This window comes from Phocoena sinus, chromosome 7 (genome assembly GCF_008692025.1).
Source record: "Phocoena sinus isolate mPhoSin1 chromosome 7, mPhoSin1.pri, whole genome shotgun sequence".
Classification (NCBI taxonomy): Eukaryota; Metazoa; Chordata; class Mammalia; order Artiodactyla; family Phocoenidae; genus Phocoena; species Phocoena sinus.
In genome coordinates this window covers 8,325,821-8,342,010 of record NC_045769.1, presented here as the reverse complement: position 1 = coordinate 8,342,010, position 16,190 = coordinate 8,325,821, and the positions used below count along the sequence as shown (strand labels likewise).

At 49.5% G+C, this 16,190-nt stretch overlaps 1 protein-coding gene across 10 annotated transcripts in view; it reads left to right on the top strand.

Annotated features, from left to right (window-relative positions):
• ARMC9 (armadillo repeat containing 9) overlaps positions 1–16,190 on the top strand; it is a 138,594-nt gene that overhangs the window by 116,793 nt on the left and 5,611 nt on the right. For 9 of the 10 annotated variants that reach the window (XM_032637400.1, XM_032637398.1, XM_032637403.1 and 6 more), the window contains exons 21-23: positions 3,085–3,200; positions 5,234–5,367; positions 11,694–11,823. In XM_032637400.1, the coding sequence (XP_032493291.1) occupies positions 3,085–3,200; positions 5,234–5,367; positions 11,694–11,823 (380 nt within the window). Of the gene's footprint in view, positions 1–3,084; positions 3,201–5,233; positions 5,368–11,693; positions 11,824–12,127; positions 12,598–16,190 lie in introns of those variants that run through there. The other variant, XM_032637407.1, reaches the window with a different exon arrangement.

The following is a 16,190-nucleotide window of genomic DNA, read 5'->3' as shown; positions in this document are numbered from 1 at the left end:
CGTCTCCCTCCCAACCTCCCCCCCGCCCCCACTTACTTCTTACTGGTCAGAACTGGGCCACGTGGCCCCTAACTGCAAGGGAGTCTGGAAAGGTGTTTTTAAGTAGACGCATTTCTGGGCCCACAAAATCAGAGGGCTGTTGGTCAAGAAAGAGGGAATGAGTATTAGGTGGCCAACTAGCAGTGTCTCCTTCAGCTTCCAGGTTGTTTTCCATGTGTATAGATGGACATATTGTGTGCCTGTATTTTCTTACAAAAATTCATACTGCTCTATAGCATGTCATAATTGCTTTAAGTGATTCACCAATACTCAAAAACTAGCAAATGGGAAATTTTTTACCTAAATTGACATGTTGACCATCTTTTACTACAGAATAAATTACGTTCAGCTAAATCACATGCTGCATTTTTTTCTAATTGTGGTTAAACATGCTGTATTTTTTTAGTATCAGAACCTTTTTTCAAACAGCATCTCCATCCGTAACACAGATGGAAGCTGAGTTCCTTTGGTGAGTAGGGTGGTTGTCAGGAACCCTTTCTCTTCTCTCCCAACAACCCCTGAAGCATTTCTGTGGAAATAGCACATTGTTGGTAGACACACTTTAAGACCTTTCCAGCCCAAAAAGGCTCCTTTGCAAACTGAGGTGCCCAGAGAGTGCCCTGGAGCCCTTGTGGGCCCCTCCGTGGCTCCCCACATGCACAGTGGCTTGTGAGGTGAACAGGAAACCAGCCCTCTTGAAAGAGCTGCTCTGAGACACCGAGCGCCTAACGCAGTCATTCTGGGCCCTCACACCAACCCTGTTCACCAGAGACCTTTCCTCAGGCCTTCTGACGACACACCGTGTGGTTCTGCCCACAGGCCTGACCCAGTTTCCTCATCCACTGGAGAGGACAAATACCACCCGCCTTAGATTGTTTCTTAGGCCTGTGAAGTTTTAGGGAGATGCTGTGGCTGACGGGGTTTTCCAAAGGCGGAAACACTCTCAAATATGTGCTGTGTTCTCTCTCCTCTAGGAAGGAGTTGGGAGGGGTGAGCTGGGAGGGACAATGGAACAGGGAGGAGGCAGGGGGCATGGGGGGCTGGCAGCCCACACACTCGCTGTCTCCCTCTCCAGCGCCTAAGACTGAGCCTTCCTATCCTAGCCCTCTGTGGAAGGACGCGGGTGTCTGACTGGCATAATGGAGGGGGAAAGAGAAGCCCCGGGTGGTCCTAAGGTACTGTTGAATATTGGCCTGAAGGAACCTGCTCTGGTGATGGGGGCGGACCTGTGAATTTGACCCTAGGTACTAGACGGGGACAGCGGGACAGAAGGGAAGTCGGAGGAGAAGCAGACAGCAGTGTTGAGTGACGGCAGTTAAAATAGGCTTCTTCTGCAAATTTCACAAGAGATATTAAGAGAGATGAAGCTGCATATTATTTCTTATTTGGGAAGCTTAATTACGTTCCATTTCCTCCAAGAGGGTAGGGGCCTCCCCAGCCCTCTCACCTGCCTTTCTCCCCTTCACACCCCCTTCCCTCTCCCCTCACCCGCTGACCAACCCCTCCAGCTGGTAGCTGTCCCCCACAGCACAGGTGAGGCCTAGTGATGCTCTCCCAGAGGCAGTGGGCCTTTTTTTTTTCTTCTTCCTACCTCAAATACTAGATAAACCCAAATAACTTTTAAGTAAAATCAGGAAATCAAAGACGTAATTCCAATTAAAAATTTTTCTTTAACTTCTTATTTGGAAATAATTCCAGATTCACGGGAAGTTGAAAAAGTAGTACAGAGAGGTCCCGTGCACCCTGCACCTGGCGTCCTCAGTGGTGGCTGTAGCATGTATTGGGCCAGGAGATTGATGTTGGTACAGTCCGCAGACTTCATTCACATTTCACCAATTTAACAGTGATTTCTTTTTTAAACAGTTTTTCTTAATTATTAACATAATATAACCATATCACAGAAAACTCGGAAAATAGAGAGGAAAAAAATTATTCTTGGTTCACTGTCCTATGTAGCCACTATAATCATTGTAGCGTTCATTTCCTTCGTCTTTTTGTGCACTTAGCGTAATGAAAAGCATCATTTATGTACAATATTATAACCTGACCTAACAATGTTTTAAATAAACATCTTTCTTCATAACCTAGTCTTTATCATTGTACATGGCCATGTAATATTTCCCATGAATATGCCATATTTTACTTAATTATTCCCCTATTACTAGACAGTTAGATTGTTCCAGTTTTACTGTGTAATGATTTTGTAACGTACAGCTTTATTTAACATCTTCCACATTTTGGATTCTCTCTCTAGGGTTTAACACCCAAGGATATGAACATTTTAATGACTCTTGATATAAAATGCCAAATTACTTTCCAAAAGAGCTGTCTCAAATTTCCACGCCACTGACATTTTAAACTATTGTCAGAAGTGGATGGGGTCATTTCTTTAATTGTCACTCACTTAATAATTGGAGAATGATACACTTTTTGCAAAGTTGTAGTTTCTAGTTACTTATAAAGTCGATCATCATTTTTTCTTCTCTTTACTGGTGATACTTTTTATTTTGTGACTTGGCTGTTGGAATTCTTTTCCCAGTCATCTACTTAGTGTTTTACTTACTGATTTGTAAGAACTCTTTATCTAATGAAAATCTTAAGCTTTCATCTATTATACGTGCTGTAAATATTTCTTCCCAGTTCATTGTTTACCTGTTAATTTGGTTTATCATTAAATTACTGTGTATGTGGAAATGTTGATTTTTTTATGAAACCAAATCTGTCTGTCTTTTTTCCCTTCTTACTTTCAAAAGTCAGTCCTCTCCAGGGATGTGATAAGTTACTATATCCAGTTGTTTTCTTCTCCTTTTTCCGTGGTTTGATTTTGTTTTTTTAACTTATACTGCTAAATGGTATAATATGAAAACCTAAGCAGATTTTCCCCGAAATTTTCTGTTTAGCTGAATGATCTGTGTCATGATCCTTCCTCACTTACTTGCAAATCCTCTTATTACTATAGATTATTAAATGTAGTGAGTTAGAATGTCTAGGTCAGCTCTCAACTAGATGATTTCTCCAGCTCTGTTTCCTCTTTGCTTCCACCAGATCATGACCAACACGGGGAAGGTGAGGCGAAAGGGGGCGGCCGGCGTGCAGTGGGGCGGCCCTGAGCCCCTGTGCCGGCCCATCACTCCCGGCGGCCACAGGACCGGGTACCCAGTGTAAGTCTGGGTACTAAAGGAGGCGGGGATTTACTTTCTTAAGCTTTGTTTTGATCAACTGCAGTGTAAGATGTACGTATTTTTAAAATTCAAAATAAAATTTCATATCAAAAAGCATTTATCTCTTTATTATTTATCTTTTGGGGATTTTTTGAAAGGAAAGAGGTTGAGTCTCCCTCTTCCCCCCATGTCCCTCGGGGTCTCCAAGCCACTTACAGCCTTTATCCAGGAGAAGGCTGGTGTTGGCCAATGTGATTCTGAAGGAGAGGACCAAAAGGACTAGTGGGTCTACCCAGAAAGGACTCCTGTTCTTTTCTGCAGCCTCCCACCGTAGCACCAGGCCCTTTGTTGGGATGGAGTGTCACAGTTTCAGATGCCGTCAGCTTATTTCTACATGGCTCTATAAAGCACCGATATGCATTTTTGGCTGCCAAGCCTTACTCATTCTTCATAGCCTTGCTCCTACCCTGTTTATATAAACAAAACTAGTCTGGTTATCCAGAGCCTCTGGTCTCCCTGGGCACCTGAGGACCTGACCCCTGGTGGCTCTTGGGGAGCCCCAGGCCAGGCAGTCCAGCTTGGTCAGGGTGAAGCCTCTTCCGTGGTCTGGGTGGCCTCTTCTCCTGTCTGGAGAGAACGCTGGAGAGAAACAGGTGCAAATAAGGGGATTATAGAGAGCAGGGGAGAAACCTACATTTATTCATACAACAGTGGCCATAAGATATTTCAAATGAATATGACATATTTTACTTAGTTATCCCCTACAGCTGGGCGGTTTGCTTATTTCCAGGTTTGCTCTATAGTAGTCTGTAATGAACAACTCGGCACCGGGGATACAGCAACAAACAAAACGTCACTGCTGTGACTCCTGTTTCCCTTAGGGACCAAATCTAATCAAATGCTGGCCAACCAGTTCCTTCTTAATTGACACCCCCCAACCTCAGCCCTCGAAGCCCCACGTTCCCCAGGACACTGTGTGCCCTCCAGCCTGCATCGTGAGTGCGCTAAATCTCTGTAACAAAGCAGCGCACATATATGCTTTTTTTTTTTTTTTTTTTTTTTTTTTTTTTTTTGCCTTTTGCTCTATATCCTGCCCTGCCTGTTCATGGTGCTTGCTACCTCTGCCGGGAAATGTTCCGTCTTCGCGCCCCTGACAAACCCCAGCTCAGAGTTCAAGACCAGCTGAGTCTGTCTGCCTGCCTCTCTCTTACACACACGCACACACACACAGAGGCTTTTCTGCCCCGCACGGCAGTTAGGTGTCTGCTTGTCTTTGCTGCTGGAACTGGCATTCAAGAACAGCCGTTTCACGGGGCGCAACCCTAGACAGAGGGCGGACAAGCCTGCCGTGCCGAAGCAGGTGGCTGCTATCTCCCCGTTGAAGGGGAGTGAGTGCTGTGCTGCTGGGCGCACACTGCAGAACCTTCCTGGGGGTCTGCTGTGAAGGCTGACGGGAGATGCCACCCCACATCCTACTTACCTCCCTGTGATGTGCTTGCCCAGGCCCCCTGTCTCTCACAGGTGCCCACTGCATGTCTGCTGGGTGAACGAGTCTCCATCGACCCAGGTGCCAGCGGTAGGCACTGCACACACCATTGATAGTGTTCCAGAGAACAAGCTCTTCCCCAGTCCTGTTCCGGCCTAACTCTTGTTGTCACGGCTGACACATGTCACGTCTTTTCTGATGGAATTCATCCCTTTGCTAATCTGCTTCATCCTTGGAAGAAAGCCCAGAAGATTGATACTTTAAATTGTTTGGTTGAAATGTCATGCTCCCGTGTCACCCAAAGCCAAAAGATCCAATTGTGTGTTAGAAAAATAATAGCCATGTTTCACTGCAAATTTATAAGAGCTAACAAGAGTGAGGTAAGGGCACTTCCTCTTTCTTAAAGAGATTCAGTATCTGCTAATATCAGTTTAACAAAAGGCTTTCAGGTACTTCCACTTCCTGCATCTTTGTGATGCTACACAGTAGTCAGCAGTCAAATATCTCCCATCTGTGTTTATTGCTGTTCTTCTTTTTTTTCCTCCAGGCTGGAAGACCATCCCATCTCTCCCCAGATGGCCAAACATGCCAGAAACAGCTGCCTCTCGTCTCTGCCAAATGCCCACCGTCCAGTCTGCAAGGGGGTCATGCCTGGTCCTGAGCCTTGCACTTCCTCCTCATGTAAGCATACTGGCAGCATGTGGGGGGCAGCTCTGGGCCTGGGGGCAGCTCTGGGCCTGGGGGCAGCTCTGGGACTGGGGGCAGCTCTGGGCCTGGGGGCAGCACTGGGACTGGGGGCAGCTCTGGGCCTGGGGGCAGCTCTGGGACTAGGGGCAGCACTGGGACTGGGGGCAGCTCTGGGACTGGGGGCAGCACTGGGCCTGGGGGCAGCACTGGGACTGGAGGCAGCTCTGGGACTGGGGGCAGCTCTGGGACTGGGGGCAGCACTGGGACTGGGGGCAGCTCTGGGACTGGAGGCAGCTCTGGGCCTGGGGGCAGCTCTGGGCCTGGGGGCAGCACTGGGACTGGGGGCAGCTCTGGGCCTGAGGGGCAGCTCTGAGACTGGGGGCAGCTCTGGGACTGGAGGCAGCTCTGGGCCTGGGGGCAGCTCTGGGACTGGGGGCAGCTCTGGGACTGGGGGCAACACTGGGCCTGGGGGCAGCTCTGGGACTGGTGATGCCTGGATTCTTATGAAGCAGCTGCAGTTACAGACCCGGAAAGGCCTTGGCCTCCCACCTGCTCCTGAGAAGCCCTCTGTTCTCAGCCACTGCTCCATGTCGTAGAGGCCCACAGGCTTGTGACCACACAGCCAGACCTGACCGTGGGCTTTTCCTCTAGACCCCCTTCTCTCAGAGCGCTGTGTCCAGTGCTCACATGTACAAGCTATCTGAGCAACATTTCTGACTGGGGAAGCTGTGTTTAATGTGAGATTTTTAAGTAGGAATCTCAAAACGATGTAGATCTTTGACCAAAACTTTGGTGCCCCAAACTCTGGTGCTGAGGTGGTCAGCCACGTGTTAGAAGGCTGAATTGAGTCGGAAATGTTGGCTAGGAGCAAAAACTACTGTGGGATCCAAACACATTCTGAAGTATCCAGTTGAGTTCATCAGAGACTGATGGGGGATAAATGTAGTTTTTAGATGCCAGAAAAAATATATGTGCTTGGAATTAGAAATGCACAAAGTTTTTTTTTTTTAATTTTCAAGAGGAAATTAAAAAGATATGAACAGATCAGATAAGACTCTAATATCCATTCAAATAGAAAAACAACAGAGGGGCAGGTCAGATTCCAGTATGAAACATCTGCGAGCTTTTATAATCTGCTCACAGTTGGATTCAAATGCTTCTCATCCCCAATTCAGAGCAATAGACCTGTCACGGCGCCAGAAGAAAGCCAGGTTATTTGGTTACCCCAGGAGAGGATCTCTTGGCTATAAGCAGTGTTAGAGGTTTTGCCAGCTTTGATCATCTGTTATTTTACATGGGTTTTGTTAGAGCTGCAGACATTAATATGCCTTCTCTAAAAGTCGACTAGCTCCATAATTTACCCAGAGGTCTCTGCTGCCAGGGTGGAGGTTTTAGGTTGTCTAACAGTTTTTGCCAGTTTGACGTAATGCCACTGAGTTTAAAATGAGTTCAAGTTCTACAGGCCTGGACTTCCAAACAGTTGCATTTAGGCTAAACTTACTTAGCAGTAACATCCTTGTTTGACCCAAATGACCACCAGGGTGACCCTCTGTCTTGCACGGATTATGAGTGTGGTCCTATCTTTTGGAACGATTTCTCATGGTATTATTACCTGTAGGGTGAACGCACTTGAGGCTGTCAGGGACAGAGGTGGCAGAGGGTCAGCGGGTGATGTAGACATTCTTGTTAGTTTCAAGCACAACTGCCTTTGGCCCTGGCAGGGTCTGGTTCCTTGCAGGAAAACAATGGGCACCCATCCCTGGGATCGTCAGCCGTTAACAGTGCCTGTCCCTGCAGAGGCAGCAGCTTCTCACCAGCCCCTCCGGACGGGCCCAGTCACGCTGTCGGGTGCACCCATGAGCCTGCTGTGAACACTGAGGCCGTATTTTTCGGGTCCCATCTTCCACCTGCTCCTGTTCGCTCAGGTCTGGCTGGGAGCCCATCTACTGCCCTCCTGCCTCGGTGGACTCCACTACACTGACCCCCAGTCCGCCCTCACTCCCCCTGCAGACACCAGGCATATTAGTCTCTCCCCACACCCCCAGGCCGTGTCTCCACCTCAGGCCAGCACCCGTAGTTCTCCTTTACAATCCTTTTCCTTGACAAAAGTTCTCCCCTTGGAGAAGCCAAGCGTCCGGGTCATCGGCATCCCGGGGTCATTTAATGAGCGTGGATTCCGTCTCCGGTGTAGATTCTGTGCTTCCTTCCTTTTGCCCAGCTGCAGCCACCCTGGCCCTCGCCTCATCCGTGGACCAGTGCCAGCTCCCCACCCTGTCTCGCCACCGCCATCTCTTCCTCTTCTCAGCCTCCACGTGAGGTTGCGTGCAAACAGGCTTCAGCCAGTGTGCTTGGAATGCTGCCTTGAGACTGGTTCTGAGGCTGCATCTGGGACTGAGTGCCACGGTTGAGGGAAGGAGGGGACAGCGGTGGGCAGAGGGCCGTCCTGACCCTCACCGGCTCCGGTTTCACTCCTTCCCCGACAAGAGCTGATCTGACTTCCTCTTGACCCTACTGTCCTTCCGGTCCTACCCCCCCAGCCCTTTCTTGCCCGTCTCTTCTCCTGCTCACCTTGTCCACCCGCATCCCATGCTGGCCTCGCCTGGCCACTTCCCACAGCTCCCCTCACACATGACTTGCTACTGAGTCTGGCTACCCTCATGCTGGGAATTAACACCTCTAGACCCATGGGAACCCAGCACCGCGGCCCACACGTCGGGTTTGTTCAGGACACCCCATCACACCTGTGCATTCAGTCAACACTGAAGGCAGGACTCGTGACGAGGAACCTGCGGGATCCTCAAACGGCTTGATCAGTTGAATGCAGGCCCAGAAAGTACATTATTTTTAAGCAAAGGACTCAGCCCCACGGAGCCGAAAGGAAATAGTTCCCAAGAAAAAGAAGCCAAGAATGTGACTTAGAGTGTTGCAAGATACTGGCCCGAGGCAAGTTATTCTCATTTCCCCATCAACCAAAACGGGGGTATCAAAATCACATGCCTTGTCAGTGGACCGTGGAGGGACAATGCCAGCCCTGTCTGAAATGGATTAACAGGTAGGAAAGCAGTGGTTGTCCCAGGAAGCCTCAGGTGCACGCACGCACTGCCCTTCTCCTCCCAGATCCCAGCTCTTTCAGTGGAGCTGGTTTTCTTGCGGGGGGTGTGCCGCAGCGGGTGCTCTGAAACACTGCAGAGGGAATAGGCAGGGACGGAGGGGGGACGGAGGGGTGGCTACTGCTTGGTGACTGAACCGAGAAGACCTCGGAGGGTCTCCGGAGACCCCAGCTTGGCGCCTCCTCCCTCCTGCCAGAGGGCTGTGCCAGCTGTCTCCCACCACCAGCGGCCGGGGAAAGGTCCTGATCCTGGAGGGCTGCCTACCCCTGGGCACCATCTTGTAACACCATTAACCCTCATGGGATTTTCTGTGTGTAGCTCAGTGCTCGTGTGTGGTTCCACTCAACTATGATTTCATACACCCAAATCTGGTCCCCTGGACTTTATTAAACAGTTAAGTCTCCTCCATAGGAACGCGTTCCGTTCTGAGATCACGTTCGTAAGTCCAATTTGTTCGTAAATCCAACGAAGCTAGCCTAGGTGCCCAACTAACTAATATAACTAATTATAACTAATATAATCAGCTACATTGTACTGTAATAGGTTTATAATACTTTTTGCACAAATAATACATAAAAAACAAACACACAAAATAAAGAAAACATCTTTGATCTTACAGTACGGTATCTTGAAAAGTGCAGCCGTACAGCACAACAGCTGGCACACAGGGGCTGGCATCGCGTGAACAGGCAAGAAGTGTTACTGACTGGAGGAGGGAGAGGAGGTGGGAGATGGTAGAGCTGAAGGGTCGTCAGCAATAGGAGACGGAGGGCAAGCTGCAATGTCACTCACGCCTGACGTGGATGGCACAGGTTCTGGTTCCTTGCTGGATTCAGTTCTGTCTACCCTCTTGAAAAAACGATCCAGTGACGTCTGGGTAGTAGCTCTTTTTTCTCATCATAGATGACCCGGTAGCACCGGATTGCATTCCGAATGGCTGCTGCAACCATTTGTAGAGGATGCACACACATGGCAATGTACGCCAGAGGCGTGAACTAACTCACGTGACTGGACGTGCAAATCCACGTTCACATCTTTGAAAGCTCACAACTTGAAGGTTTGTATGTAGGGGACTTACTGTAAGTCCACTGAGCAGAGAGCACAGACAGGCAGGCCAGCTGTCCATTGAAGAGCAGATCAGAGAAGGCTGAAATCCTAGTTCCAGTTCCAGTCCCAGTTCTGGGTGGAGACTGTCCAATGTGGACCGTAAATAAAGCCACCCATTGGGTTCCATACCAGAAACAGAGTCCTTGTTTGGGTCAAAAGAGAGTTATCTGGAAGTCAAAGCTGTGCCCCCTTGCTATGGATTTGAGGAAACCTGCAGGGAAGATTTTTTTTTTAATTGAAGTATAGTTGATTTACAATGTTGCATTAATTTCTGCTCTACAGCAAAGTGATTTAGTTACACGTATATATATACATTCTTTTTTATATTCTTTTCCATTATGGTTTATCACAGGATATTGAATATCGTTCCCTGTGCTCTACAGTAGGACCTTGTTTACCCATTCTCTATATACTAGTTTGTTTACCCATTCTCTATATACTAGTTTGTTTACCCATTCTATATATACTAGTTTGCACCTGCTGATCCCAAACTCCCACTCCATCCCATCCCCACCCCCCGCACCCTTGGCAACCACAAATCTGTCCTCTATGTCTGGGAGTCTGTTTCTGTTTCATAGATAAGTTCATTTGTGTCATATTTTAGATTCCACGTATAAGTGAGTATGTGTTTTTGTACCATATATGGTACAAATACCATATATGGTATTTGTCTTTCTCTTTCTGACTTACTTCACCTAGTATGATAATCTCTAGGTCCATCCATGTTGCTACAAATGGCATTATCTCATTCTTTTTTAAGGCTGAGTTGTATTCCATGGTATATATGTACCACGTCTTCTTCATCCATTCATCTGTCAGTGGACATTTAGTGTCTTGGCTATTGTAAATAATGCTGCTATGAACATAGGGGCGCGTGTATCTTTTTGAATTATAGTTTTGTCTGGATGTATGCCCAGGAGTGGAATTGCTAGATCATATGGCAACTCTATTTGTAGTTTTTTTGAGGAAACTCCATTCGTTTTCCATAGTGGCTGCACCAACTTACATTCCCACCAACAGTGTAGGAGGGTTGCCTTTTCTCCACACCCTCTCCAGCATTTGTTAGAGACTTTTTAATGACGGCCATTCTGACCGGTGTGAAGTGGTATATCATTGTAGTTTTAATTTGCATTTGTCTAATAATTAGCGATGTTTAGCATCTTTTCATGTGCCTGTTGGCCATCTGTACGTCTTCTTTGGAGACATGTCTGTTTATGTAGGGAAGACTCTTTATATTTAAGATAAAGCAGAGGCCACATTGCAAAGGTGCTAGAGAGACTTTTTTTTTTTTTCTTTAAATGAAAGAGCTGAAAAGAGCTTGGATTAAGGAAGCAGTGAATCCAGACTGTCACAGTGTTGCTCTGATGGTGACACGGACCCCTTTGGCTGTAGAACAAGAAGAGGAGAAGCAGGGCTGGAGAAAGAGGGGTCCACGTCATTTGAAATACAGAACAGGCCCGTCCCCAGACCCTTGGGAGGCATCTGCGGCAGCGTCATCTGGGACTTCTCCCATCACTCCCCGTGATCTTGGGGTGACCTAGGTGGCCTTGTCCTTGCTAGGTGGTATTATGGAGGTTCCTGCCCCTGGGGGAAGACAGGGATTCAGGCCTGAAGGATCCTGGGGCAGCACAGGGCGAAGAGAGCCCCACCTCTGGGGTTGCCAGATTTGGCAAATAAAAATACAGGACACCCAGGTGAACTTGAATTTCAAATAAACACGAAGAGTTTTTCAGGGTGCCTCTGGGCCGCTGTGCATCAGCGCCAAGCAGGGGCCCAGGAGACAATTCTGGCTTTTGTTGGCTTTTCTCTGAGAGGCAGTGGGAGTGTGGGAGGCGACAGGGCCGCTGGTCTGTCCTTCTCTGCGCTTCGTGTGCTCCAGCCAGAGCATGCCTGTTGCACCCTCAGGTTATAAGTACATCAAGTGGCCATCTGGAAAGGCCCCGAGCTGCACAAGTAAACAAGTCCCCATCCACAGGCGCCGGGGAGCCGTGAGGGACTGGCCCGGGGGGTGTGCTTTTCTCGACTTCAGGGCGCAGCCCAGCAGAGAGCATCCTCAAAGAGCTTCCAGAGCAGAAGTCAACTGAGCTCTCTCCTCTTCCCCAGCTGCCATCGATGCCAAGTCGGGAGAGTGGTTGCCAGCAGGACGTCAGGGAGAGCCTCACCTGCCCCCAGCGGGGGGCCCGAGCCAGCCTAGGGAGGTGCCCTGTGCCCTGGACAGTGGCGAGACCACCAGGTAGGGATGGGGAGGTATTCTGGGGAGGCTCCTCTGAGGCCCAGCGTCTGACGATGGAAGCAAAGGAGCGTTTCGCTGGGCCCTGAAGTGCGGTTCTGAGATCCTCGGGGGACTCTGGTCACCGCGCCTGATAACCTCAGAGCCCAAGGGGAGGGACCTGCCTCAGGACAGTTACCAATTGTCAGACCGGAAGGACAGAAAAACTTACAAACATGCCCAAGAGACGAGTTTTAGGAACTGATAGGTAAACATGTTTGGGAGGGTTTGTGATTAGAAGTAATTTGAGGTCGGTGTCCTATCTTAGCAGCTGGCTTTGGAGGGGAGAAAGATGAACGAGATCAGTAAAATGGCTGGGCTCCGATGTCAGCTTCCTGAAACCGAAACTGGGCCTCCAAGAAGAAAATAAAAGTTCTTTTCTCTCCCTCTTTCCCAACGAGCACAAACTGCTGCTTGACGGGTTACTAGGGATCCTTTAGAACCTAGAAAGCACTGTTTTTCTCAATCTCTCACAGGCCCCCTCTTTCAGCTCGGAGGAAGCCTGCTCAGGGGGAGGGGCCCGGCTCTGGACTCAGACCCAGCCTGTCTCCCAACCGCCGCCCACCACTTCCTCCTGGTCACAGAACGCCCTGCCGGCTGAGCATGTCACCATAGACAAGCCAACCTCCAGCACTAAAACGCTGGGCTAGAGTCATGGTGAACACGACTACGCCCTGCAGTCTCGGAAGTAGAGGGATCTTGCCACAGTGACTGTCCAGGCCTCCCGCGCCCCACCTTCCCGTAGAACAGGGAAGGACTTCCCTTGCTGTGTCCGCAGGGTCACCCTAACCTCAGTTGTGGTCACGCTCCGGCGGCGGCAGCGGCGCCTCGGGGAGCTGGGTGAGGCAGTGGGAGGGCCAGCATTCCAGGCTCCAGAGAGGCCTGAAGCCACCTACCGCCTGCAGGAGTGCCCAGGGAGTCAGAGATGACCTGCAGAAGCCCTAGCAGAGCCGGCACCCACTGAGGCAGGCAGCGAGCCTGCACCTTTCTTTCCTGCTGTGTGGGGATGAGCCAGAAGGACTCTGGAACCCGCACAGGGGAGGGGGGCAGTCCTGGATGTCTCTACCGGGCCGAGGGCATAAAAGATGGTGAGCCCGAGGCTCACTGTGTGGTCCCGTGCTCCATGACTGTCTCCCGCTCTCCTCAAAGACAGAGGCCGTGAGCAGGGTGTTTGTCCCTGTGTTCTCACACCTGGCCCAGGGCAGGAGCTCAAAATAGGCGATGGATGGATCCTCAGGAGAAAGGAAGAGAGAGTGGCTCTCTGTCTGGCTTGACAACTCCCCCTCTCTCTGTCTGTAGGGGCGAGGGCAGCCCCTGGCCCTGGAGGAAGATGAGTTGGCTGGGTGGGCCCTCATTTGCGGCAGAAGGAAGGCCCTGGAGCTCTGGGCGTGGGCCATTGGTAGACAGAATGATAGCCCTAGCCCTCGTTGCTTAACCCCAACTTTGAGGTGGTGTAAAGATGATTGCAGCCTCGTGGCTTCCAGCAGCTGGCCTTGCTGGGCAGTTGCCTTCCTAGAAAAGCCAGGAGTAAAAATGTTCGGACCCCACCATCCCACACCTCCCCACAGCCAAGTTCTCCTTTTCTTTTTTCTATCCGCTTAGCTTTGAGTAGCTGTTAACCAGGCTATGAAAATGCATTTTTTTAAAAAAAAGCATTTATCCCAAGAAGAGCCAATGCCCTCTCCCGGGAAATCTGTCGGTCCAGACCTGGAGGGCTGACCTGCACCTTGGAACGTGCAGCGTTGCTTTGCAGCCGTCACCTCCGGGAAGGTGAGGGGCCTTGCTGCCCAGATTGTCCCGTGGCCTCGCCGACCCGTCGGCCGCCAGCCATCTTCGGATTATGACTCAGCAGCGTTCCGAACACAATTAGAGATTAAATGTCTCCAGAAGCCTTTTATTGCTACTCCTTTCCAACACAATGTTCCCATTGATAAGGGAGATAAAATAAGCCGGCCAGTCTTCTTTAATAAGTAATCGCCTGCCTTGCAGGCCACCTCCCAATTCACCAATATATTGAAGTTCACCTTTTACTAGGACCCAGCACCATGTGTTCCCGCAGCAGATTACGTTTTTCTAAATCGTAGGCGACTGCCATCCATGTGCTTTTTCTGCTCTGCCCTCATCTGGCCCCATCTCCTGCCAGACCGTCGCCCGTTCCTGGCTCCGGCTCCTAGCTGCCCAGACTGCTGATCTCAACATTCTGGGGCGTTAGGGGGCTAGGGGCCACTCAGAGGCCAAGCTGACCCTTACCGACAGACGCCCATCCCCGCCTCCTACAGAGTCCTTTCCAGGGGGTCCTGATGCCATCATCCCTGCAGAGTTCAGTGACAGTGGCCAGCGCCCTCAGTCCACACCGCCGCTTCCTGCAGCCCCCCAGGTGGTTTGGGGAACCTCATGGGATGGGGGGCACCTGCCAAGCCGAAGGGCGGCCCCCTGGTGTCTGCCAAAGGCCATTTTCTCCAATGCCAACGGGAGGAGCCAGCCGAGGGAGCCTCTGTCTGAGGGTGCCCTTTCCGCAGCAGCAACGCTGCCCTGGGCAAACAAAGGTCACGTCCCACGGCAGAGAGGAGGCTGCCTTTTAAGGTGTATTAGTTAGGATTCTCCAGAGAAAGAGAACCAACAGGAAGTGTGTCTATACAGAGATTTCTTTTAAGGAATCGGCTCCCATAGTAGCAGAGGCCTGACAAATCCAAAATCCAAAAGTGATCAGATGAGACCCACCCACATTCTGGAGGGCAGTCTGCTTTACCCAAAGGCCACCTATGAGGAGTTCCCTGGCGGTCCAGTGGTTAGGACTCCGCATTCTCACTGCCAAGGGCTCGGGTTCAATCCGTGGTCGGGAAACTAAGATCCCACAAGCCGCACAGCACGGCCAAAAAAAAAAAAGTCCACCTATTGAAATGTTCATCTCATCCAAAAAACACTTGCACAGAAATATCCAGACAATATTTGATCAAATACCTGGGTGCCATGGCCCAGCAATGTTGACCCATAAAATTAACCTGCACGTAAGGGTATTCATACGCATTGCCAAATCGCTCTCCAAAAAGGATGGGACCCTTTCCTGGTTGCCCTGGGTTGGGAGGTTAGAGATTCCCAGCCCTGCTGCCCAGACTTTTTTCTCCCTTCACTTCTTGCCAACTCACCTCGGCTGCCTCTGACCCTGCAACTTGACCTTGCTGCCCACTGGCTCTAAGGCCCCATGGGGTGAAGCGGGCCAGCCGTCCTGGGCCTGCACGTCTAGCTCCTCCAAATCTGGCCACCCTGTTCCATGACCGTGTGATGGGACATCCCCAGGTAACCCAGGGCTGACCCTGTGCCGTTACCATTGCCGGGAATAGCCCCAGTGCTCACCTGAGTAGTTTTTACTAGTGTCTCTCAAGTATTCCTTCTTAAAGTATAATGGGGCTACATTTAAAGATGGTCAAGATTTTTATGTTCTGTATATTTTACTGCAATAACAATGATAAAAAATATGAAAATTAGGGAGTTCCCTGGTGCCCTGGTCTGGGATTCCGGGCTTTCACTGCCATGACCCGGGTTCAATCCCTGGTCAGGGAACTGAGATCCCACAAGCCACAGGCCAAAAAAAGAAAAAAAAAAAAAAAAATCTATATATCAAAATTAGAACAGCAAAATAGGAGAAAACGTCTGACCTAAATAATATGAAAGGAAAACCACCTCATTAGCCCATGTAAGAAGCTTCTTTGTATGTGGAAGAAGTGTCAGCGATGCATGCCTGCTTTCGCACAATTGCAGCCAGACTTACAGGCTACAATGTATTGCTCTGTTTTCAGCCTTATTCCATTCTCTCTCATATGCCTGAGTAGCCCCCATCTCCATTATTTTTAATGGTTGTGTGCTCTTTCATCTGATCTACACACCGGGATTTATGACGCCTTTGCCCTAACGTTTTGCTTTTCTTTCATTCACTGGTAATGCATGTGGTGCTCAGAAACCGTGCTGGACACTGGGGCTCAAAGGTCAACTAGACCAAATTGCTGCTCTTAGGGAGTTCACCTGGAGGGACAATATTATGAGTGACATAAAAATAAATGTTGCTTTTTGAAGAAAAAAAATTTTTTAAAGAGTAATAGGGCTAAATCTCCTCTATCCTTTTCAACCTGGTATGAAAGATTTCTTGTCTAAAGTGTATGGGCAGTTTTTATGCCAGCCTCTTTTTTTTTGCTTTATCAGAATATAGTTGATTTACAATGTTGTATTAGTTCCTGCTGTACAGCAAAGTGAATCAGTTATACGTATACATATATCCACTCCTTTTTAGATTCTTTTCCCATAGAGGCCATTACAGAGTACTGAGTAGAGTCCCC